Below are 25,929 nucleotides of genomic sequence, written 5' to 3'. Positions count from 1 at the left end.
ACCGTTTCTTTAGTCCCTGAATCTCCTGGCCTCCAGAGCTGTCATCTTTCTCCATCTTTTTCTGACTCCACCCCCAGAGCCCCTTGTTCCTGCCTTCAGAGAGCTGACGGCAGTGACGGTTCGGATATGAAGAGGAAGGCTTAAACTGTTTTTTCAGTAATTGATCAGATAGTATCCAGGGTACAGGCAATATGCCCTGAGGTTTTGTTTTAGACTCTCATAAGGATAAATGTAGCTTCTGAATCGACAATTAACAATAATTTATAAAGTAAGTAAAAGCATAAGCAGTTTTATAATCGGATTGCTCCTGTGTCTTATACATTACAGGAAAGAAAGATTTCTGTATCTCATGAGATGATGAGGATTTTCAAATGATCAAGATACAGCTTCATCGAGGAAAATTTATATAGTTACAGTGTTTATCTTGCCATTGGCTTTGGTTCAGGCAGACCTGAATCTACATGTTTGTGGGAATTATTTAAAGATTGTGACTGAGTCTTGATGTTTTTCCTTTTCACTCTTTCTAGCTAAAAGAAGTCTTCAGGAAACAGCTAGAGAAGGCAGAATATGAAATAAAGAAGACTACAGCTATCATTGCCGAGTACAAACAGGTAATGTACCACTGTGGTTTTTGTCGCTATGAAAGCAATTGTTGTTGTTCTTCAGGGAAATATATTTTGTTTTTAGAGTTTCCAGAACAATGACTGCACTGCATTCATTAAATTTGTTGGCTTATTTTCTCCTCTGAAACTGGCAGTGGTTGGACACGCTTACTGATAACATAAGAGGTTTATTTGAGCAAAACAATCTGTTGTTTGTTCACAATATTTGATAGATTTTAGAGGAACAAGAAACCTTATTATTACCACGGTGATCCTGTCTCTGCCCTACTCAGAAGCTAATTTCCTATAGAACACACTAGTGACATTTGCCTCTTTGCCAAGGACTAAAGTTTAGTGATTGTATCAAATGGCAGTAGCTAGGGGATCAGTGTGTCCTTTGCTGTCTCAGTATAGAATGTGGGAACTCATTTTCCCACTTGGCTATGTGGCCTTGTAAAGGGAGACAATATCTGTGTATGAATAGGAGGAAGGGGAATTTATTGCATATGGGAAGGGGGAGCCTCCCTGGAGAAAGGCTGATGTGAGCTGTGCTTCAGCAGCCAGGTGAGATGTGGGTGTGTGGAGAGGGAGAGCGGAGGATGGCCATGGAGCAACGGCATGTGCAAAGGCACGGAGGTAGAATATAAAATACGAAGGAAAGCATAGGTGAGTGGGGACCCAGTTTAAGGAAGATCTTCAGGGATAGCTGAGGTGTTTGGACTTAATTATTTGTAGTAGGAACACCTGAGCAGGAAAGTGGCATGATCCAGGACTTATTCTCGGCACTACTGTGTCCCAGTGAGAAATGTGGAACCAAGTAGGGATCCACCGGAGAGACACAGACCAACCAGTAAGAGGCAAAGCATGGCGCCCAGGTGAGAAAAAATGGAACCCTGACTAAAATCAGTAGCGATGAAAAGTGGAGGAGAGGGAACCACAAAAAGATAGCCATGTTTTGCTAAAACGAGGGGAAACATTGAAAGTGATCATAAGATTTTGAATGTGGGTAAGTGGGAGAGGGCATGGTTAAACATTAACCAGTACAAGGAACATTTACAGGCATGTGCTGTGGAACCCGCCATCGCTGCAGATGCAGTTTTTGTCATCACGTTAGGCCATATGCCGCACTCTGCAAATAGCAGTCCTTGGGACTGTTCTTGAATATTATCTGGCAAGCACTTCAAGTCATGTTAAAGGCAACAGGCCCATCTGTTTGAAGATAATTAAGACATAAAACATGATCAAATGCATTCTATAGTTGGAATTGGTTATCATTGGCTATATTTCAGAATGTTTTGGTTTATTTAAAAGGGTATGTGGCTTAAAATTACTAGGCTGATCGTTTCTCTTTAATGTTGGCTAATGCAGACCTATTTGTTATCTCCAGGTGTGGACCTGGAGAATTCAAGACTGAACTTCACAAGCAGGCCCTAGCCTCTAGGGACTGTTTTTGAGTAAAATGGGGTTTCTTTTTAATGCCTGTTTTGATAATAGAGGTAGACCTTTTATGTTGCCAGTCCAAACTGCACTTGAAAATTTGACATTCCCTCTTTTATTTCATTACTCAAAAAATTAAAGATTCAAATTTCACTCAAGTTCAATAAGAGTTGAACTTTCAGTATTTTTTAAAGCACTTTTTCTTTTTGGCTTTAAAGCATTTATTTCTACCTGTTGTAGTACTTGTTAGTACCTTATTTCAGAATTAGTAATAATGAGATTTTATTTAATGAGCACTTATCAGCCAGGTGTATACTAAACTCTTTGAGTACATATTTTCCACTGATTTTCACAGCACAACACTTTCTGGCCAGGAGAAAACTGAAACTTTGAGAGCTTATGAATTTCCCAAGGACATAATACTAGAAGGTATCAATAGTAGAACTGGACGCTCAGGCTTTACGTTTTATGCTGTGTTGCCAAACCATTTGATGAGAGTTTTAGTCTTTTTATTTTCTGGTCATTTAACCTTTTTAAAAATTTTTATTCACTCTGCCATTTCTTAAGGAAATTTTTGTCATTGAAAACAGAGATTCTTTTCATAGCTGTAGATAGGAGACATTTCTGGTTCAAACTGTTTTTCAGCCAATTCCCAGCATAAATAGTATCTTGCACAAAGTAGTTGCTCAGCAAAGATTCTATAGAGTGATTCCAGAAGCAGGACAGGAATTCACTGCAGCAGTCATGAGGCTAGAGACGGAAAGAACTCACATCTTCCCCATGTGTTTCCTTCTACTAATTAACATAGTGCTCCACACAGGGACACTCCCAGGCCTTTGGCTGCTCACTGCAGAAATGACCACATCTGCAGTTTCTTTCTTTACTCCTGTGTTGGTAAAGTTATGTGCACGCGCTGTAAGAATTATTCTATTGTCCAGTATGAAGACTCTTTTTTTTTTTTTTTTTTTTTTCCCTTTAGATCTGTTCCCAGTTGAGCACCAGACTGGAGAAACAGCAAGCAGCCAGCAAGGAGGAGTTGGAGGTGGTAAAGGTGAGGAGAATGGAGTAGTTCAGTGATAGAATTTCTTCCACATTCACAGTCCTAAGAGAATCCATCCCAGTATGTGATGCTGTCCCACAGGCAGGATGGCTTCTGCACATCACCACCCCTCGCCCCCACCCTCTGCCACCTCGTGTTGTAGAGGACTTAGGAATCATGGAAAATAATATCTCTCTTCCCTCAGCTTAGAGTTATGTCCCCATAAGTCTTATGGGCTGTCAGAGGCAGATAGTGGATGTCAGCATCGTGACAGGAGACCCCAAGCTTTCTCAGATGGTGGAAACCTGGGAACCCTCAGCAGCTGCATCCCAGCTGTGCTGGAACTGATGCAGTGCTTCAGTGAATGACCCCGCAGTTTCATCCCATCATTCTCTTGAACAGTAAAACAGCATGGTTGATCTAGAACTTGACTGGAAAACACATGTTGGGTTCAAACACCAATTTTTTAGAGGTTTGTTTTTTAAAGAAAACTTGTAGCATTTATTTATATGCTGCCCCCTAGTGGTATTACTTGAAAAAAGGAGTTTCTTATTCTGTAGAAACAACAGTAAACCAAATAAATGGATTGGTATTCGTAAGAGGTAATGTTGAGACCGCTACTCTAGAAACCTGATGTAATTCCATTTGAATATATTCAGGTTTAATACTAGTAATTTCTGTGAATTCTAGGGACCTCAGCATATAGTTTAACAACTTGGGCAAGCTATTTAACCTCTCTAAACTTTATTATTTTGTAAAAGAGAGAACAGTACAATCCATACATTTAGCCATTATACCACACTATCTCCTCTTTCTCCAGTCCTACTTTTAAGCTCTTATTTGGCATGATATGATAATAGCTTCTGATTTTTTCATCCTTCTGTAACACCATCCCCTAACACTATTCCTCTATCACCATCCTGTTTCCAGTTAATTCTCTACACTGTAATCAGAGAGATCATCCCAAATATAAACTTGACTATATCACCCTACGTATCCATTTAGAATTAGGTGGGCCACACGTAAAAACCCAACATAACATTGATTTAAACACAAAAGATGCTAATTATCTCCTGTAAAAGAAGTCTAGAACTAAAAAAAACCCTGGTTTCACCAGTGTCCAAACTTCAGTGACCCATATCCTCCACATGGGCTTCCATTCTCAAGGTCACCTAAAAGTCAAACCTGTCAACTGGAGTTTCCACCATCACACCTACATTCCATGGTGGAATTTTAGGCCAAAGAAAATGCAAGGATACAAGGACCTACCTCCAATTGGGTGAGTTTCCTTAAGTAGCCATACATATCAGAACTTAATCTTATGGCTACACCTAATTTCAAGGGAATCTAGAAAATGGTGCCTTTTAACTGGGCATTTTCCAGCCCAAATGGCATGAGATTTCTGTTATCAAGGGAGGAGGTGGGAATCTGTGGTCTCTCCCACACATCAGCATGTCTGCTCCATGATGCTAATTGCTCTACTCCAACATGGAGCACAGGCTTTGGTGAAGTGAATGCATGAATTTTCTTCAGGATAAAATCAGGATTCATGAGCATTCTGTTTCAGGACTTTCACAACGTGGCTGTGAAGAACTCGTCTCACTGAGTACCTCTTACTAGCGCATCACTTCCCCTCTGCTTGAGCGTCTCACTCCCTGCAGTTCTCTGCGGCTGCACACAGTCTCCTTCTGCTGAAATGTCCTCCTCCCTCTTGTGAGATTAATCACTTCCTTTATAAGGTTCATCAGCCTAATGACACTGCTTACCCAGCTTGGTAAACTTTTAATCACTTAAAACCCAGATCAAAGCCGCCAACTTTAACATTTTACTTAATCAACACATATTTAATCAACAATAAACATATACCAAACACTTGCTGTGTGCCTGTCTGAGCCAGCACAGGGTAATTAGGAGAGCTATGAGATATCTTTTAAGGCTCTAATGAACGTTCATCAAGCAGGAATTGAAAGAACACAGTATGGATGGGGTAAGAAAGGAACCGGTGAGGCTGAGAAGATGATTTTAGGGATTCAGGCCCAGGATAGGGAGAGTTTGGTCATGTCAGAGGAAAAATTTAATGAGCAGCTGGAAATGGAATGAAGGAGAAGCTAATGAAAAGGCACCCAAATCTTCAGGCCTCAGTGGTGGCAAAGCGCACAATGACACAAAGGGGGAGGGCTGCTGTGTGTGTGCAAAGAGGGGGTAGTAGTTAGGGATATGGACATTGAGCTTGCTGTAACATTAACATAACATTGAAATAGAAAGATTATGTGATATCTTTTCTCTCTGAACTATTTTTGGAAATATTTTAAGCAAATAGCACTTTTTTCTCAAAGAGAATTGCTGTTGTCTGGTGGTGATTATGTTGTCATTGGCAGTCCAGGTCAGAGTTACTTTTATTACCTTGAACAGTAGTGATCATCTTTGCTTAATGCTGAACAAAAGGACTTACACTTTATTTGTTGCAAGGGTAGATTCAGGTTAGTCATAATAACTTCAGTCTACTCTAAGCAAGTTACTTCCATGCTGAGTTTCTTCATTTATAAAAAGGGGGTGAAAATGGTACCTAATCATACAGTAGCCCTAGGATGAAATGAGATACTGCATGCAGAGCATAATGGATGGGGCTTGGCATCTAGTAAGAGTAATGGTAGTACATTTCCACAATGGATGTCAAAGAGGGGCTGCAATACTGTCTAAGCTCCAGTCTCTCTAGAAATACTTTGAGGAAAAGGGGCATCTGTCTTGGATAGTTAAGTTTTGTGCTGACTGGAACCATGTTGGTTGTAGCATAAGGGAAATAACAACCTTCAGAAATAGGCCTGCATTTGATGGCAACAAACAGCATCTAAATAAAAATCAAGCCGCATATTGTTTCAGGAAGTGATTTACGCTATGGAATACAGCTTGACGTTGATTATCTCCTTTGGATATTTCAGGGTAAAATGATGGCCTGTAAGCACTGCAGTGACATTTTCAGCAAGGAGGGCGCTCTGAAGCCAGCAGCCATAAGCAGAGAGGACCAGGGGATTGAATCAGATGATGAGAAGGACTCACTTAAGAAGCAACTGAGGGAGATGGAGCTGGAATTGGCACAAACCAAACTGCAGCTGGTGGAGGCCAAGTGTAAAATCCAGGTTGGTGACTTGATAAGTTCTCACAAGATATAATTTTAATTATTACAATAATATTCATTTAACTCTGTGTGTTTTTTAAACACTTTTTTAGTTTCCCCTGCAATTTTTTTTTTGCCAAGGTCCATTCTCGTTGAACTTGGTCACTTTGGAAAATGAAAGGCCAAACCTGTTTATTCTTCCCTCGATAGTTGAACATTTTTTGACACTCCCTACCCTCTTTTTTTTTTTTTTATAATATATTTTATTGATTTTGTACAGAGAGGAAGGGAGAGAGATAGAGAGTTAGAAACATCGATGAGAGAGAGTCATCGATCAGCTGTCTCTTGCACACCCCCTACTGGGGATATGCCCGCAACCAAGGTACATGCCCTTGACCGGAATCGAACCCGGGACCCTTCAGTCCCCAAGCCAACGCTCTATCCATTGAACCAAACCGGTCTTGGCGCTACCCTCTTTTTTTAAAGCTTCTTTTCATCTTTACCTGATTTGGCCAAATTTCTTTCTCTATAATCTCTTTCCATATCGAAGGATAACATAATTAGAAAGTAGTCCTGGCTTCTCATGAACTGTCCCCCATTCCCCATTTCCTCTTTAACAGTGAATCGTACCCACCATGTCCTGCCGTTGCTCCAACCCACACACACTGGTGTGCTTAGCTGTCTCTGCCTGACCTTGTATGTTCTCAGGGCAAAGGTCATGTGCTTGGAACTAGAACTCACTCAGCTTTACTCTATCAGTAAAAATTCAACCCATACATATGTTTATGTTTATTTGTAGTTTGAAACAGGTATATCAGGTTGTAACCTAACTTGCAGGGTGAATAAAAGGATAATATGAGGTTTCATTTAACTGTTCAGAGAAGGCACAGATTCTGGTTTTTAGTGGTACCTCTTTTAGCTGCAAACTTTTATTTTTTTATTTATTATTTATTTCTTGCATCAAGAAGGCAGTTAAATTTCTCCTGGGTTTTCTGAGAGGGAAACTATGACTCTATAGTCCTGGGGATGCCAAGAAGCTCTACTGGATTTTTAGGCAGAGAGAAAACATTTATAATATTCAGATTATTTTGTTTCTATTTTAATTAGGAACTTGAACATCAGAGAGGGGCCCTCATGAATGAAATCCAAGCTGCGAAAAACTCTTGGTTTAGCAAAACCCTGAACTCTATCAAAACGGCCACAGGCACCCAGCCGCTGCCACCACCACAGAGCACCCAGCCGCCCAAAGAGAGCACATAGTTCCCGCCTCAGCCCAGCACAAGAGCACAACGATCAAAGCAACGGAGACCCTGAGGACTCTCCTAGGGGCCCCTTTGAAGAAAGGAAGTAAAGGAGGCCAGGAAGCAAGCCTGCTCTTTCAGTGGCTCTCACTCTTTCTTGTTTGCCACTTTCAAAGGGATATTATTGAAACTGACCTGGTTTATGTTGAATACCTGTTTTTAAGCTTCTTCTTGGAAGGCCATGTTCAGATCCATCTTAGTATTACCCACTATTTTACATGCCTGCTATTTAGTTGGAAATCAGTAATTCAGAACTACATGCTTTTTTTTATTGAGAACTAACTGTTCATATTGTTTATCTTACATGAAAATGGAGATGTCTTTTATTCCAAGGTTGAAGTGATAAGACGGTATTTGCCACACAAAAAGAAACTAAAATCCAAAACTCTTAGCTTTCCAGGATTTATTCAGGTAAAGCACACTGTGGGGCTGGTCAGGACCACTGTCAGCTTCCTCCTGAAAGTGATGTCCTGGAGAGCAGTGCCCTGTTGGAGGGAAGGACAGGCCTGGGATTGAACAGTCCCTAAAGCAAGTTAGTTTATTTCATTTTATGTTGGGTGCATCTAGAAAGGAAGTGCCAAGAACCATAGGATAAGTTAGGCTGTTGAGAAGTCACACTAGAGAAAAGGAACCGAGATTTCGATAAACACAGGAAGAAATAAATCACTTTGACCCTGGTGTTCTAACAGGTCCTTTTAAGAACTCCACACAGGAATTGCAAGGTCCTAAATATGAACACAGTTGTGCGTGCTGGCAAACGTCAAGTCGAAGTGGACATTGCGAATTGTAGCCTTAGGAAACCTTCACCAGAAAAGCCTAGAAAGATCTAGGTTTAGCCACTGTGTTCAGAAACAGGGACAGAGAATGTCATTTAATATTGACATGCTTGCTAAGGAAACACTAACATACTGTAACTTTGTCAAAGTTATGAAATGGGGAAATGGATGTCAGCTTCATATCATCTTAGTTTAATCTTGGACAGTTTTTTTTATTTCTATAGCTCCCCAAAAATGTGCCCTTGGTACTCCTAGATGAGGCTGCAAATGCATTTGTAACATTTTTGATTGAATATGAAACCTTTATAGAAATACTTATCTCATGGAAGGGTAAAGAAAACTATTGTTTAAAAGTTGATGGAAGTATTTTTTCTATTATATTTAACATGTATATATCAATAGTCCTCACAGGAAATCCTTTGGTAAGGGCCAAGCAAATTTTACCATTTCCTAAGCTTTTTTGGCAGCTTTTGGTCTTTTCCACCAACCCAACTACTGTCAGTAACATTTACTGATACTCATTCTTGGCTTCCTTGTTGAACATATTCTTTGCAAATGATCTTAACCTCTGTGTCGCCAGAGTGATTCTCATCTGTGCCATATGGTACAATTAAAAATAACACACTCCTGGAGATAAAGATCAAGTAACAGTCATCTTGACCAGGAGCACACACTACAATTTGCTTCCCTCTAAAATGGTCATTAAACTCTAAAAAATGAAGTCCCTTCATCAGTGTTTATAGGCTTGCTACACTCATGAAATAATACTTTCTTACAGCATTTCTTTTTTGGGTCCTGACATCTTTCATCATTATATTCATTTCCTTTTACCAAAAATGAAAATAAGCCAGCATTCCAGTGTCTATGTTGACTTTAACATTCCCTACATGGTGGTTTAGAAAACCTAATATTTTTATTTTTATTTTTGTAAAATATAATGGCTAGAGAATTGCTTATCGGTTCTTGTTTCTATAAATCATTTAATATAATTTGTTAGCTTTATTGATACTTTATGCTTTGATACCAAGAAGCCTTGTACAAGTTGCCTTATCAAATGGCCAACTAAATTAATGATGTTCTTTTCTGTTTTGTGAATCTTGTAGATCTACTATATCTGTATAGTTTTTTTAACTTCCAAAAATTGGCACATTCCACAGAATGACTAAATTGCATGATTTTCCTTAAATAGGGAGAAATAGAATGGTTCTAGATCCAGTCTTTTTCTGAAAACCTGGTCAAATTTCATTTTTTTTCTTTAAACAAAATCACCAAGTATATACATTCCAAATGTTTAATAAATTAGTATTTTGCATTTTCTTTTTAAAGATTATAATGGTAATCTACAGATTTTTTTTCTTTTCCAGTTCCATATCATATTTGAGTATGTTTTGGTGCCATAAGTTTAAACTTTTTCACTGCAATGCCTTTGGGTCAGAAGCAATAGTAAAGATAGAAAGAAAATTCAAAATATGGCATATGATATGATTATTCAAACAATATGTTATAACAGCATTATCCCAAACTACATGTCCTTCACCGTCTGTTGATTAAAACTCATGCATCCTAGGATTCACTGCTAGTTTTAATTTCACTTATTTTGAAGTGTATTTGAGAATTGCTTTTTTTCCTTGATTCCTTTAGAAAGAGATTAGCCTAAATATCCAGGAAATTTTCAGATATTATAGTGTGTTCTTCATCTTTTCCTAGAACACATTATCTAAAACATTCATCCAGAACCTAACATTTGCAACATTCTGAAAAGAGATTACTTCTCTTTTCATTAAATTCTGCAAAATAAATGAAGGGAATGAACTTCAACTTGATTATTCAATTCAGTAGCTTTTATATCTTGAAAATCTTATTTAACACGTAATTTAAAGCTGAAAGAAACCAGGCTGAATTTTGCAGTGCATAATTTGCTAGCTACCCACATTCTGAACCATGGCACAATTTGGTTATATTTAGTTGCATATAATTAAATGAAACACACACACACACACACACACACACACACAGTTACCTAATGTTCTGTATATGAGAGCCTTTCAGAAACTCTATTAGGCATACCATACAGGCCTATATTAACATACAGCCAATACCTGTGTTCTCCTCTCCTGGCTATTAAGTTGGCAGTTTCTTCTTCATTGGCTTTCTTAAACTTCCATAGTAAATAGAAGAGCAGTCTTTGTACTGACGTTGGGATATTTAATCATATTTGTCTTAGTTCATTTATTCAAAGTTTTTGTTCTTTCATACTATATATTATTTATTTATTCTCTATCTCCTACTCTATTTTCTTAAACTACTTTCTAGTTAAGAACTACCGTAGTGGCTTCATTTCCCAGCCAAAGTGAGTGAAACAAGAGAATACACAAGAGATGAGGAATCCTTAAAAGGGTTGATTAGGTATTGCAGATGAGAATCACATGTAACTGAGGTAAGGGGCTGTTTTCTTTTTCTTTAGCTGAAATCACTCTCCTATTCTGCTAAGGTGGGTATCTGATTTCAGGACCCCTTGAAGGGACAAAAGAGCTTTTTAAAAAAATTAAATACCTTGTTTTATCTCTCTTGAAAAGGACACTTAATAAGATGATTCTATTGTATAACTTTTAAAAACAATACTTACAAAAGCTCTGATTCTCTTGCTTCCGTTATAAATAAATGAGAAAACGGACAAACTATTGTTTGAAAAGTTAGACTTGTGTGTGTGAAATTTTATAGAGTGTCCCTGACTCTTGTATACCCAGGTACCATGCACCTAAATACATACATAGCAATTGAATACCGAAGGGCTGGTAACGGCTCAATGGCCTGTTAACTACCGGGTGTAAAGCTCTTGCCCTCGAGTTGGAGTTGCCAGGCTCATGGTTACATTGAACTAGAACTGCTCCGAAACATCCTTCCTCTCTCATAGTGGCTTCTGTACAATAAAGGCAAAGCCCTTTACCTTAGGAATTCCTTGTCTTTCAAAAGCTACCAAAATGAAAACTTCAGTGGGGCTGCACCTCAATAGGAGATGGTCTTGAGTTGTAATGAGAAAGTGAATGTTTACAAGTAGGAAGTGACTCCAGTCAGCGGTCAGGAGTCCCCTTCTCAACTTCCACCTAAAAGACTACATGTCCAGCTTATCTCCAATGAATTTGTTGCCTGCTGTACAAACATCTTCATTGTGTCCCGTTCTCCCTACCTCCATCCCAGGTTTACCATCAGTGTATTCTGAAACACTTAAGAAAAAAAGAATCACTGAGTAGAAAATGAACATTTTAAGTTCCTTTTGTTTTCATTGGCAGTAAGTTAACATGTAAAATCTTTTCCATTGTAACATAAGTATATATTATATATGGAATAAAATATAGGAAACTGAATTATAAGGCTACAAATGCATCAAGACTCTGGTATCATGAAAGCACAAGAATAAAGCTGGAGATGGTCTCAGAATCCAAGATGTCCCAATAGCCTTTTACATCCGTTTATTTTTGGTATTTTGCATAATATATGGATCCTTAATTCAAATGAAAGAAAAGAGTTTCTCAGTCAGCCCCACTTCCTTTCTTTCAACTCCTACTTTTCCTTTGTTGAGGAGGTAGTAGAAATTATATAACATCTATTTTCAGGAATAGCATAGTTTTTGTCCGTGGTTTCTCTAATGAAAACAGGTTCTGGGATAAAGGAGTCCATTGGCCCTGACAGTGCTAATTGACCACAAAAGAAATATTAGTGAGCAGCCTCTCCTATAAACACTGACCAATTAGATGTTTCCATAATTCCATGTATTATGCATAGTACACTCCATAAATGTAAATGTAATGCTTGTTAAGAAAAGTGCAATTTATTGTACATTGTCCCCAAAATGTTTACTTTTATAATCGTTATGAACTTGAATTGGACTAGTAGCTTGTTTTCATGTGTGAATGGAGCCTTGTGAAATAAACAAATGCAACCCAGAAGGTAACACAGGTGACTGTTTTTGTGATCCAGTGATGTTTTCAATGCTTTGTGTTGCCCCTTTGGCCCCATTAAGCAGTAATAAACATTTGTTCCCAAGTCCATAACTGTCTTTTCTGTTTTCTTCTTGTTCGTTTTATTCTTAAATATCGGAACCCAGTGTTTATGTAGCACTTCTTATTTGACAAAGGATTCCAGTCAGAAAGAAAAAATACACAGGAGCTTATTCCAGGCTCTACCTGCAGGATGTCCTGTACAGCAGAACTGCCAAGGGCCCTATTTTCTTCTCTCTAGAGATTCCTTGATTGCAAGTAACAGAAACTCTTAAGCTAGCTTAATAATAAGACAATTAAAAGGAAATAGGGGCTTATTTTATTGTATTATACATACCAAAGGCCAAACGGGGCCTGAAGAGGCATTGGGACAAGAGACTGTTTATAGTATCATAGATGTTCCTCACCCCCTCCCTTTTCCCCCTCCACCCTGCCCCACCCCAGCCCTTCACCACACTATCTGTTGTCCATGTCTATGGGTTATGCATGTAAGACTATCCTGATTTTTTTTTTTTTTATAACACCTTAGGCTAGTTTTGTTTGTAGACTTCATTTCACTTTTGTGAAATTCATGCATTTGCTTTTGAATTGTACTCCCGATTTTTTTGCTAGGATAAGGACCAACCTGCGTCTTACTAAAAGCTTGTTTTTCTTTCTTTGACTTGCTGGTTCTAATCACTACCTCGGGAGATACGTAAAGCTGAGTGACTGAGGTCTATCGGACTTCCCAGTGGTTAGTGGCTATGCTCTCAATGTGCTGCAGATGTTTGAGGCTGTCAGAGGCTGGTTTCTTAGGGGCTTTTACTGAGGCTGGAGCCAGCAGAGCGGAATAGTCCCAGAATCCACACCAGAGTGAGAACTGGCGATTTGCAGAATGGTCAGTGGCGGGGGCAACGGGGCGCAGGTACCTGGAAGTGCTTCCACCAACCACAGGGAAAGCGGAGAGCGCACTTGAGGTCATAGAGTGTGGCGCTTTGTATTAATTAGTAGTCTGAATCCTGGCGGCGCCGTCACGTGCCCAACAAAACCCCACTTGGTCCCTGGTGACGCAACCATGTCGCTGACGCCAGAACACACTGAAAATAACTGTTCTCTTCAGGGTCCTCCACAGTTAACTCTTCGTTCTCTCCCGTTTTAACAACATAAATAGGTTGCCCCTTTTCCCTTTTGTGTGTTCACTTCTCGCAGAGGTTCCCAGGTTGGCCTCACACAAGATGGCTGCCTAGTTTCCCCGTTGTCCTACAGGAGACGGAAGCAGCCGCCTCTCTAATCAACTTCCGACTTGGATCTCTCACACTGATATGTTCCTTCCGGGTTGGGGTAAGGTTCCGAGTTGCGACTGCGCAGCCGGGGAAAAACAAGGCTTACGTACTAACATACAGTCGTCCTCGCGGAGAGAAAGTGGCGTTACACTTCTCGCGAGAGTTGAGCGTCGCTAGGAGGCTCGGCGGGCAAGGGGGGCGGAGCCAGGTTCGGCGGGGCGGGGCGGGGCTGAGGGAGGAGGGCGGTGCCGGGGGCGGTGACGCCAGACTCGCGAAGGTTCCAGAGGCACCGCGTGCGGTAGGCGAGCCGCGGTGTGGTGCAGGGTCAGTCCGGGTCGCCGCAGGGCTGCGGGCGTTGCGAGTTGCGTGGGTGCGGCGTTTCCTGTTCTTTCCCCCGCGGGGCTGCAAGCTTGTGCCTTGCCCACCCAGCCCGACCATGGCTTCAGCTGTGGAGGAGGTAAGGGTCCCTCCCGCCTCATCTTCCTCAGTCGCCCGGTCGCGCGGTCGCTCGCCCCCACCACCCTGTTTCCCGTGCTGACTGACTGCCCTGCGGCCGCCCCCCTGGCAGCTTCCTTCGCCGCCGGGTCCCCGCGCTCCCCCGGCGTCCTCCCTGCAGCGGCCCCTGGCGCCGCGCTGCCTCTGCGGGGAAGTGGCCGATGGCCGGGCCGGGCCGGGTCTGTCCCCGCGCGCGGGGCGGGCGAGCGGCGTGTGTCGGGCTTCTCGGCCTCCGGTAGGGCGGGCGGTGGAACAGGAGGCTGGTCCCCTTCCTGTCTGCCCCGGGCCGTTCGGCGCCGGCGGTTGTAGCCCGGGGACGGTTGTAGCCCGGGGACGTGACGCTTCCTTCCATGAGGGCCGGTCGCGGACACCGAGTGTCACTCCGGCGTGGGAGGCGGTGGGCGGGGGGAGTCTGGTCCCAGCCCGCCGGTCCTCTGGCGTGTGTTCTCCGCACACGCCAGGAGCCCTGTTCTGGGGGCGCACGCTGTGGTGCTTTCTCTTGAGCCATAGCAGTTAGTACTCCTGTCAGAGGGTTTTGGGGACCGAGGAATAGTTCTGTTTACACGGTGCTTGGCGGATGGCCGTCGGCTGTGTGGGAAGGGAGGTGTCACTCCTAGCGGGGAACAGCCCCGTTCTCTCCTCCGTTCTGTAAACTCTGCACCGAAGCGGCCTCTTTTGGAGACTGAGTTTGGCAGTGACCAGCTGGGACCGACAATATTTGGGTTGCTCTTTTCCTGGCCTGATGAGAATGTCAGAATCGCAGTGAAGTGCTGGGTGTCTGGTTTCCTGGAAATCTTTTCCTCAATAGGAACAGGTCTGGGGAATCTCAGATGACTTTTTTTTTTTTTTTAAGTCTTATACTCTGGTTTAAATGAAGAAAAAGTGTGTGTGTGTGTTTAAGTATTTATAGTATTCTGGATAACTTGCCACAAGTTTACGTTATGGGTGAAAGATAGGACTTGGGGTACTGTGTGCCCTGAGGAAATAATCTATGAAGTGCCTTTACAGTCATAACATAAGGATAGCTCAGTATTCATCCTCTTCGAAGTAAGGGCCTTGCTTTTTTTTTGCGGGAGGGAGGTGTCGGAGGAGAGAAAAAGGGAGAGACGGGGTGGGGAGGGGGAGGGGGGAAGAAACAGCCAATTTGTTGTTACACTGACTTATGCATTCATTGGTTGACACCTGTATGTGCCCTGACCCGGGATCTAAATGGAAACCTTGGCTATCAGGATGATGCTCTAATCAACTAAGCTACCTGGCCAGGGCTCTTAAAAAATAATAATAAAATAAATTGATTGATTTTTAGAGAGGGAGAGAGAAACATCAGTTTGTTCCACTTATTTATGCACTCATTGGTTGATTCTTATGTGTGCCCCGACCCCGGATGGAACTTGAAACCTTGGCACATCTGCCTGATGTTCCAACTGAGCTACCCCGCCAGGACCAAGGGGCTTTCTCAGTTGAGATACTTAAACATTCAGGGATGTTTGGGGGAGGGTGTTTTGTCTGAGATAAAATGCACTGTTTTTAACCAACTTAAAGCATACAATCAGTTTATTTTAGTATATTCACAGTGTTGTGAAACCATCACTGCCAATTCCAGAACATTTTCATCACACCCCAAAGAAACCTAGGGGTCCATTAAAAAGTCACTCCCCATTCTTCCTCCGCCAGCAACCACCAATCCAGTTAGTTCTGTCTTTATGGATTTGCCTGTTCTGTTCTGGGCATTGCGTATAAATATATAGAAGCTTATAGCATGTGGCCTTTTGCCTTTTGGTTCTTTTTCACTTAGCAAAATGTTTGCAAGTTCATCCATGGTGGAGCTTGTATTCCCTTTTATGACATTTTGTTTATCAGTTAATCAATTGATGGACATTTGATTTATTCTTACTTTTTGATTGTTAGGAACAACACTGCTATGAATACTTGTGAACTACTTTTTATGTGGACTTTGGGAGAAAAAATTAATATAAGACACTGTCTTATTTTGGGGGAAACAGGGTAACTGAGAAATTGCAAAACTCCTTCCCAAAGTGGCTGTACCATTTTACATTCCCACAAGCAGTGTCTGAAGATTCCCTTATTTTCCGGGTGTTTTTGTTGTTGACATTAGCCATCTTGGTGGGTATGAAATGGTATTTCATTGTGGTTCTGATGTGCATTTCCTTAATGACTAATGAATGAAGCTGAGCATCTTCTCAATTGCTTAATGGTTATGCCATTTGTATATTTTTTGAGAAATGTCTTTTCAGTCCTTTCCTATAGTATAGAATTTGGAACTAGATTAGAAGGTAAATTTAAATGTGTTTATGGCTGGGTATAAAAGGGATATGTGATTTTTGCTTAAGGAAAACAAGTGAATGCCAAGGTAGATTAGATGAGAAGCTACTCCATCTAGGGCACCTTATAGTATGTGTGCAGGAAAGGCTTTTACTGGTTTTAGGACTGCAGGGAACAGAGCAATTGAGGAATACTGTAAACACTTGCTTGAAGTTGTTTCAGACTTACAGTGGATATACCTTATGTTTGTAGTTTGTAGCGCTTGAGCCAAAACTGGCTATAAAAGGCCTGGGAATCCGTTAAATCTCTGAGATCTTTTCAGGGTCTGCTCAAAAAAGGATTCCTATCAAGAAATAAAACCTCTTGTTTGGTACATTTTTAAAACTAAATTCTTACTCTAGGGACATAAACTAACTTTAATTTCAACATTTTTATAATATTGGTATTAGATTCATATGAAAAATTAAAACCATTATAATAAAAAAAAATGATTGCTTTGCTTTGAACTAAAACATCTTGGTCTTATGCTCCCAAGATAAGCTTGCAATTTTTTGTCTTAGTAATAGGAGTTTTGGGGTTGTGAGTCTGGAGATGGCACAGTTGGACTTTTTATACCATTATCAGTTACAGATGGTGAAGCAAGGGCATCTGAGTTAAATGAGATAATAAAAGAATTGGATAAAAGAAAGCATTTTTCTGTCACTGCATTTTTATAAGACTTGAGAAACATTAGGACTCCTAAACTGTACTTCAGATATTATATTGAGTTATTTAAAGATGTTTATATTGAGCTTTTTGTATGTTCTCAGAATATAAATGTAAGTATCCTCTTATCATATTGCTAGTATCAGCCAGAATGTAAAATTATTTTAAGAAAAGAATTTCCAGCCGAAATCAGTTTGGCTCAGTGGATGGAGCGTCGGTCTGCAGACTGAAGGGTTCCAGGTTTGATTCCTGTCAAGGGCATGTACCTTGGTCATGGGCACATCCCCAGTGGGGGGTGTGCAAGAGGAAGCTGGTCAATGTTTCTCTCTCATCGATGTTTCTAGCTCTCTATCCCTCTCCTTTCCTCTCTGTAAAAAATCAATAAAAAGAAAAAGAAATTCCTTATTTGTAATGTGTCAGAGGATAACTGGGAAAATATTTCTTTAAGCCTATTAATTTTCTAACAGTGTCTTAACTCTCAAATTTAAACTGTTGGCTCTACCTCTAGAAAGTAGACTTCAGTAGGTGAGGTACTGGCATGAGGAAAGAACAGCAGGTGGCTTTTATAATGATCAGGAGTGTGTTGGATTGTTTGCTCAGGCTTTTTCTCTCTATTGTACAACCAAGTCCCAGACTTTCAATCATAAGTATAAGCCTGGAGCTTCAGAACAAGACTTCTTAAAAGCAGAGATACATTTTCTTTTTCTTTTTCATTTTCTTTATCTTTTGTCTTAAAAATTCAAACTTTTTAATGTGTAATATTTAGGTACTTGGTGAAGGAATATCAGTGATAGAGTTATATATCTGATAGAGTTAGATGACCTCAGTGAAGTTACTGGAATATTTCACCACACATCATGTATTCCCTCATCCTTTTACTCTATTTTTAAAATTCCAAACTAAAATTCCTGATGACTAGGACTGCATGTTATAAGGGAATCTATGAACACCTTTTCTTAAAAAAAAAATTAAAAAAAATGATTTCTTCATCGCAATTTAAATCACAGAACTATCTTGTAAATATAATGCTCTACAACAACCCTAGCCTGTTTGGTCAGGGAATGGAGCATAGGCGTTCGGTTCCAGTCAAGGGCACATGCCTGGGTTTTGGGCTCTATCTCCAGTGTGGGGTGTGCAGGAGGCAGCTGATTAATGAATATTTCTCATCATTGATGTTTCTGTCTCTCTCTTCCTCTCTGAAATCAGTAAAAATATATTTTAAGAAAATGTTCAACAAAGGCAGATAACAGTCTACTACACTGGAAAAATTAGGCTTGCTTTTCTGTTGTTTTTACAAGACTGTTAAGTTTTCATTTTTTATTTAAAATAGGGTGGAGGAAAGAATTCAAGTTACTACCCAACCTGAGAAAATTTAAATGAACCTTCTTAATTCTTAGTTCTTATTTCAGTCAACTGAAATGACCAATAGGCATAATATCAAGCTTTTATCTTATCATAGCTAACTTATCTTTTACTTTAACACAGCTACAGAAAGATCTTGAAGAGGTGAAGGTGCTGCTAGAAAAGGCCACTAGAAAGAGAGTACGTGATGCTCTCACAGCTGAGAAATCCAAGATTGAGACCGAAGTCAAGAACAAGACACAGCAGAAGTCACCGAGGAAAGCAGAACTTCTTGACAATGAAAAACCAGCTGCAGTGGTTGCTCCCATTACAACGGGGTATACAGTGAAAGTCAGCAATTATGGTATGACGCGCTCTCCTACCTCCTGCTCTTCTCACCTGTGAGCAGCTCATCCTCGGTAGTGACAAACTAGCATAACAAACTTAATTTTAAAAATAGTTTTGAGTGTTTTAGTGGTTTGAATACATCACTTATTTAATAAGATGCTTTTTAAAAGATGAGAAAGGATAGGATAAAGATACATTCTAGAAGCTATTACCAGAGCAAGCTGATTTAGTACAATGATGAATACCAACAAGAAAGAACCTGCGTATAGATGGGACAAAGCTTTTTGTTTTGATTTTCATCCTGTTTTGCATTTCATTTTGACAAACAATCACCAATATTAATTGGGTTAAGAAATCTAGTTAATTTAAGAAACATTTTTGAGCACCTATGTGCCATTGTTGTGCTTGGACTCGTGGACATGTTTTTGGTGGGTTGTTGGTGGGAGTAGGCGTGCAATGTCCTAAGAAAAAGAATTTTCTGATACTTGCACTGGAGGGTAAGAGACTGTAGAAAGCTTTATTTCTGTGGAATTATATACCCCTGAGTTTCCAAGGTCCCATTTCTCTTTGTCCTGCCATAGCAGTTTATCTGTGGCTTCAGCAGAATTTGGATCAAAGCTGTTGCCTAGAGTTTTTGTTTCATGTTGGAGCAGTGTCCAGTCCCATTGAGCTCGGTTGGCTTGTGTTTCCAGTTGCAGTCCATCATTCTATTGTGTGTGAGGTCTGCAGGACCTTGTGGCTATGGAGGGAACATGGGCATGCGAGAGAGCCCAATGAGCCAAGAGCACCAAGAGAGCATGCTCCTTTGCTTGGGGGCAAGCTCCTTTGGGGGATTATGCTTTCCCAAATTTTCACGAGCTTGCATAGGTCCTGCCCCCTGTAGTCAATCCATGGTTCCCAGGTTAGATCAGCAGGCAAGTACCTTCCCAAATTCACCCCCAACTTTTCTGCACCTTTTCCCTTTGATAGACCCCTTCTTCCAGTGTTTTGCATGGAATGGGCCAGTTGTTCGCTGGGGAATGTGAAAGTGCAGCTTCCTCCAAATGACCATGCTAATAATGTCTGGCTTTCCCTTTATTCCTTTCTTATCCATACTAATAAAAGGGTAATATGCTAGCTAGACCGGGAAACCTTCCGGACGTCCTACTGGACAAAGCCATGGTGGCGGGGCCGAGGCAGAGGCAGTTAGAGGCAATCAGGCCAGGAGGGGAGGGCAGTTGGGCCCCACAGTGGGTATCGAGACTACAACTCAGGCATGTGCCCTGACCTAGAATCAAACCATGACTTCTTGGTTCATAGGCAGACAACCACTGAACCACATTGGCTGGGCTCAAACCATGTATTTTGAGTATTGTCGTAGTGGAAAACAATGTGTCGTATTTAAGAGATGTACTATAGGAATTGTGCTATGTATTTAGTTGGTTGATATAGGAAAATGGTCTAAAGGTAGTAGGATTATAGCACATTAAGGAAGAACCTAGATTTGTGTTTAGGGAGAACTTAATGTGAAGGATGGATTGAATGAATGATAAGAGGTATGTGAAGTTCTATAGGACTCTGTTGGGCTTTTTTTCTTTTTTAAAATTGACACTATATTTCATTCTATAAGACAAACTGAGGAAGTGTGAGGGATATATATATATATATATATATATATACACACTTATATATTATATATTACATATTGTATACAATAAACATAATATGCTTTTATGTGATGTTTGTATATTTTTTGTGTTGACAAATCATCTAGATTATAAAGCCAGAAGTTTGACAGTGTATACTGAAATGGCATTTAGTAAATGTTAGGTTAGTCAAATTAGCAGATTTGGGTGAATCAGACTCTGTTTTATTTTGTCAGAGAAGGGAATTGAGGAAGCTATGATTGGTTGTGTGTGTTATACTGCTTAGATAAGTAGAAATGATTATGGAATTAGTACTGATGTTTGGTAATCCAGCTTAGTGGAGAATACTAATATTTAGGGATAGGACAAAATTATTTCCATAAATAGGGGAAATTAACTACTATTAAATAATATACTTAAGTCCCTAGCCTGTTTTGCTCAGTGGATAGAGCTGTCAGCCTGCGAACTGAAGGATCCCAGGTTCAGTTCTGGTCAAGGGCACGTACCTTGGTTGCAAGCTCCTCCTTAGCCTGGCCCTGGTCAGGGCTCGTGCAGGAGGCAGCCAATCGATTTGTTTCTCTCACATCAATATTTCTTTCTGTATTTTCCTCTTTCTTTCACTCTAAAAATCAATGGAAAAGTATCCTCTAATGAGGATACTTTATTTTGAGTAATTAAAAAAACACAGGTTTTGTGTTCAATAAACATGGATTTGAATTCAAGTTCTACCACTGGCTAAATGCCTAATTTTGGGTAGATACTTATCTGCTTTGAAGCTCTTCTCCATCTAGAAAAATATTTATAATTTTTCCATGTTTCTAATACTAGATTTCCATTTTACTTCGTTTTATTATAAGCCATATGCACTTACTGTTTTAAAGATAGTGTCAGACTTCACTCAAGTCTTTTTTTGTTATTTTTGTTACTAGGATGGGATCAGTCAGATAAGTTTGTGAAAATCTATATTACCTTAACTGGAGTCCAGCAAGTCCCCATGGAGAATGTGCAGGTGCACTTCACAGAGAGGTGAGTTCCCATTATGGGGAAGACAGTGAGCTTTAAGTCAGTGATTACTTAGTTATGGCCTTTTTTTTTTTTTTTTTTTTTTTTAAACAGTATCTAAAATTTTGCTTAACAGCACCTTTCATAGAACCAGAAAGATAGTGTGTGTGTTATTATGTTGTAGGTCATTTGATCTTTTGGTAAAGAATCTAAATGGGAAGAATTACTCCATGATTGTGAACAACCTTTTGAAACCCATCTCTGTGGAAGGTAGTTCAAAAAAAGTAAGTCTGCTTTTTTTGTCATATTGTGAAATCTCATTAAATTGTTCCCGGCTAATTCAGAATTGAGAAGTAGAATTAATCCTGTATATCAGAAATCAGCAAACTACAGCATGTTGCTTATTTTGTAAGTACAGTTTTATTTGAATGCAGCCACACTTATTTGTGTATTGTATGTGGGACTGCTTTTATGCTATGACAGCAGAATTAAGTAGCTTCAGCAGATCATGTGGCTCACAAAGCCTAAAACATTTACTCTCTGGCCCTTTACAGAAGAAGTTTGCCAAGCCCTGCTCCAGGAAAAAAAAAAAAAAAAGATTATTATAGGAATATTGCATTAAAATCTGGAGAGGACTATGCTTTTAAAATTGTTAAGAGTGGGACTTGAGTTTTAATGGCAGTCTTGCCACTTATTGGTTGTAACCTTTTGTGGCAGGTCATTTAATAACTTTCTGTCCCAGTTTCTGCAATTGTACTATAGGAATAATTTATTTCACAAAGTGAAATTATATATGAAATGAAGTATATATAAAGTATTTAAATTAACAGTAGCTATTAGAAGCTTTATGGGTTTTGATACATAAAAGGACTTAAATACTTAGCCTAATTGGAGTTAAAAGCTATAAAAATAAACTGTCTTGTCTAGCCAGTCTTATTCAGTGGTTGAGCGTAAAAATGTATCAGATCACAATTCGATTCCTGGTCAGGGCACATGCTGTGGTTGTGGGCTTGATCCCTAATGTGGGACAGGAGGCAGTTGATCAATGATTCCTTTCTTGTCATTGATGTTTTCATCTCTCTCTTTCTCTCCCTTCCTCTCAATTAAATATGCATTTTAAAAAATAAACTGTCTTTTCAAAAACTATTACTCACTAATTCAGATAATTCCTCCTTTCTACCTGATTTAAATAAATGAGATTTAATGCATCTGGTATATAGATGTGTCATTCTGCCATCTATACATAGAATTATGTAGCAGCTTAAAGGTAATACTGGAATATAATTTATTGATTAGCTTGTGTCTCACTGCGCACTTTTCATCAGCTAATTCCATAGTTGAAGGATACTCAAAGGACTCCTGTCCTAGGAATTACATGGATCATTGTTGAAAGAGTTATATACTCTAACTCGTCCTGTTTTCTTATTACCTTCCAGACTCAGTGATACTGCCTTATATGATTGGATTTTCTGCCTATCTCTGACCCCTCTTACTACTATGTTACAATCCAGCCACTCCTTTTTTCTTTTTATTCAAACACACCAAAATCATCCCATCTTGGAGCCCTTATCCTTGCTGTGCCAATTGCCTTGAAGACTCTCCTAGAACTTGGAGAGCACTTCCTGATGAAGGTCCTTCCCCAGCTGCCATTAACACCCTCTTTGTCTTGAGAGCACATAGTATTTGACAGTACTCTAATTTTCCCTTGTGGTCTTTCCTCTTCCATGATAGTTCAGACTATGACCTCTATTCATAAAGGTATTACTAGTTCCTAAAACAGGTCCTACACATTGAAGTAATGATTAGTGAATAAATAATTGTCTTCTAATGTGTATTCTAGGTCAAGACAGATACAGTTATAATCTTATGTAGAAAGAAAGCGGAAAACACACGGTGGGACTACCTGACGCAGGTTGAAAAAGAGTGCAAAGAGAAAGAGTGAGTTCATTTTCATTTTCTTAAGAATTTTAATGTGTTCTTCGCTGGGATTATAGATTTTTAATAGTTTGTCTTTATAAATAATAGAGTTATATAGTCTGTGATTTGACCACTTATTTCTCAGTGTCCACGAACTAACCCAATTATCTTAACATATGCTCCAACTATCAGAACCTATTGGAAATGTCTAGCATGTTGTATTTGGTTGGCTCTTTTGTGCTGGTTCTTAACCCTGGACCAATAGTGCGTCTCTAGATACGGTGTCCATTCCCAGAGATTTCATTTTAGTTCTAGAGAGACCCAGGTAGCCTGTGGTTTTTGAGTTCCATAGAAGTTTCTGATAATGTAGTTATGGAGTTTCATTGTCACTGATGTAGAGTGGAAAAGATAGAATATTTTTATCCTACTTTAATGCTATTCTAAAAAATGTTTATTCAAGGACACTTCCATTTTAGGTCATACATTACTCTGTATTGATAACATGGAGTCAGTTAGCCATCCACCTTTGTCTCACTCTGATAGTCAGCCTGCATTTGCTATGTGGTTGACTAGAGTTCGGCACTCTCATGGAACTGATTTTTAAATCTAAAGTGAATTACCTGAGTACAGAACCCTGTCTTACTGTTTATCTCCAGTGTCCAGTATATAACCTGGCACTTAATAAATGAGGTGAGTAAAGAATTAAATACGAACTGACCTAGGTCAGTGGTCGGCAAACTCATTAGTCAACAGAGCTGAAGATCAACAGTATGACGACGATTAAAATTTCTTTTGAGAGCCAAATTTTTTAAACTTAAATTACTAACGCTACTTCTTCAAAATAGACTCGCCCAGGCTGTGGTATTTTGTGGAAGAGCCACACTCAAGGGGCCAAAGAGCGCATGTGGCTCACGAGCCCGTTTGCCGACCGCAGGCCTAGGGTGAACATTGACTCCACAAAGGGTATTGCCTACATTAAGGACTGTTGTTTTTACTGCTGGGCACAGGCCCACCCATATATCTCAGGCTTAAGCGGAGAGCTTTTCTAATTAAAAAATATAAAATTCAGTGTGTGTCCATATGTAATGTACGTTTGTGTTTTTCTCTCAAAATATTTTTTTCAAATAATGAGGAAACATGCTTTAAAAAAAAATTCAGACAGTTCAGAAAAGTAAATGCTTATTTACTTACCTTTTCTGCTAAAAATTAACTAAAATCCCACTGTCCCAAGAAAACCCCTAGCCATTTTGATGACCTTTCTTTGCTACAACTAGAAACAATGTGTGGGGGTATATTGTTTTAATTAAGATGAATTTGTTATATGCTGTATTAAAGATACTTGATATGTTAACCTGATTTGTGTTTTCCTATACTTAGTAATCAATCATGCTTATAAAATTTCTTAAATGGGATCATTTGTGTATACACACACATAATTTTTAGATGTATACATACATATTTCTTAATTATTACGTTTTCTTTTTAACAGAAAGCCCTCCTATGACACTGAAACAGATCCTAGTGAGGGACTGATGAATGTTCTAAAGAAAATTTATGAAGATGGAGATGATGACATGAAGCGAACCATTAATAAAGCCTGGGTACAATCAAGAGAGAAGCAAGCCAAAGGAGAGACAGAATTTTGAGACTTTAAAGTTCTTTCGGGAATTGTGATGTGGAAAGTGATGTTTCCAATGAGGACATGTTGGTGAGCTGCAGATAATTTTAACAGATAATTTTACAGAGCCTTCTTCTAAGTAAAAGCAATGAATTCTCCTACAGGAGGATTTATTTAAATAAAATATGCTTATTAAACAGATCCTCTAAAGATGGTTTCCTTAGTAAACTGGTCATTTTAATATTTGCATTCTCATGTAAAATGTAAAAAAGCAAGTCTTGCCTAATGAAAATGCCATATTGTGTGTATTTTTGTTCAGCTAAGAGGTAGGGGAAAAATGTTACTGCTTGTTAAGTTCTTGACATCAGTTCTCACCAATGTAAGAATAAATAAATAAAACTTGAATTTTTTCAGAAAATACAAATTCGTATCTGTGCTTCAAGGTTGCTATAGAGATATTTCTTTTTTGTTAGCAGCTTAATACATATACCATGCATTACAGTGTCCTAATGATCCAATAACAAATGTTTTTCTCTGGGTTTAGATATAGTTTATGAATAAATTGAAACTAAATCTGATTTTGACAAGAATAGACAAATATCTTTGTATAGTACCAATTAGTAAGTTTTACCACGGATCAGATAGCTTACAAAAAGCAATAACCATAAGCTAAAAACAGATGTAAAAATCCATCTTTTCTATTTTCAGCGAAGTTAGGTTTTTTTTATTCAGTGGAATATCTTTATCTGTTTACCCAGGAAAAGTTAGGCTTTGGGAGAGAAATTGTTTATTTTTGAGGGAATTGCTGCTCCTAAAAACAAGAGGAAGAGCAAAAAACCTGTGATCTCCATAACTATGTTATATTGGAGGTATTTGCCAATGCAACTGAGGAGTAAGAGAAAACAAACACATGGAGGAGAAATCCAAGAGATTAGCCAAGACTACTATAATGAAAAACTTTGATACCAATGGTAAAATAAAGTTTGTTAAGTATTAGGTCTAGTAATAATTAATGTCGTTTTTCTAATACTTTTAAAAATCGAATTTATTTAAACAATACAACAA

At 39.3% G+C, this 25,929-nt stretch overlaps 2 protein-coding genes across 10 annotated transcripts in view; both read left to right on the top strand.

The window, feature by feature from the left end:
- Positions 1-12,319, top strand: part of RABGAP1L (RAB GTPase activating protein 1 like) — a 372,936-nt gene extending 360,617 nt beyond the window's left edge. For all 8 annotated transcript variants that reach the window (XM_045583198.1, XM_036442308.2, XM_045583196.1 and 5 more), the window contains 4 exons: positions 528-611; positions 3,019-3,090; positions 6,018-6,215; positions 7,301-12,319. In XM_045583198.1, the coding sequence (XP_045439154.1) occupies positions 528-611; positions 3,019-3,090; positions 6,018-6,215; positions 7,301-7,453 (507 nt within the window). In that variant the 3' untranslated portion in view covers positions 7,454-12,319. The remainder of the gene's footprint in view (positions 1-527; positions 612-3,018; positions 3,091-6,017; positions 6,216-7,300) is intronic.
- A 1,457-nt stretch (positions 12,320-13,776) lies between these two features.
- LOC118721385 (calcyclin binding protein) lies at positions 13,777-25,282 on the top strand. Of its 2 annotated transcripts, none has more exons than XM_036442316.2 (6): positions 13,777-13,987; positions 18,499-18,718; positions 21,257-21,353; positions 21,514-21,613; positions 23,170-23,267; positions 24,736-25,282. In XM_036442316.2, the coding sequence occupies exons 1-6, from the start codon at positions 13,967-13,969 to the stop codon at positions 24,890-24,892; spliced, it is 693 nt and encodes a 230-aa protein (XP_036298209.1). In that variant the 5' UTR covers positions 13,777-13,966; the 3' UTR covers positions 24,893-25,282. The 2 variants fall into 2 exon arrangements, with proteins under 2 accessions (XP_036298209.1, XP_036298208.1); XM_036442315.2 differs by lacking the exon at positions 13,777-13,987 and adding an exon at positions 15,395-15,490.
- The last annotated feature ends 647 nt before the right edge of the window (positions 25,283-25,929 follow it).

This window comes from Pipistrellus kuhlii, unplaced genomic scaffold (genome assembly GCF_014108245.1).
Source record: "Pipistrellus kuhlii isolate mPipKuh1 unplaced genomic scaffold, mPipKuh1.p scaffold_m20_p_18, whole genome shotgun sequence".
In the NCBI taxonomy this organism is placed as follows: Eukaryota; Metazoa; Chordata; class Mammalia; order Chiroptera; family Vespertilionidae; genus Pipistrellus; species Pipistrellus kuhlii.
This window is presented reverse-complemented; position numbering and strand designations above follow the sequence as displayed.

What these genes read in the sequence shown, in the direction of transcription:
- LOC118721385 (XM_036442315.2), top strand. Translation starts at nt 15,410, where the DNA reads ATGGAACTTGAAACCTTGGCACATCTGCCTGATGTTCCAACTGAGCTA. An exon ending in AGTGAAAGTCAGCAATTATG is followed by an intron (nt 18,719 to 21,256) that starts GTATGACGCGCT and finishes TTTTGTTACTAG; the next exon opens with GATGGGATCAGTCAGATAAG. An exon ending in TGGAAGGTAGTTCAAAAAAA is followed by an intron (nt 21,614 to 23,169) that starts GTAAGTCTGCTT and finishes TGTGTATTCTAG; the next exon opens with GTCAAGACAGATACAGTTAT.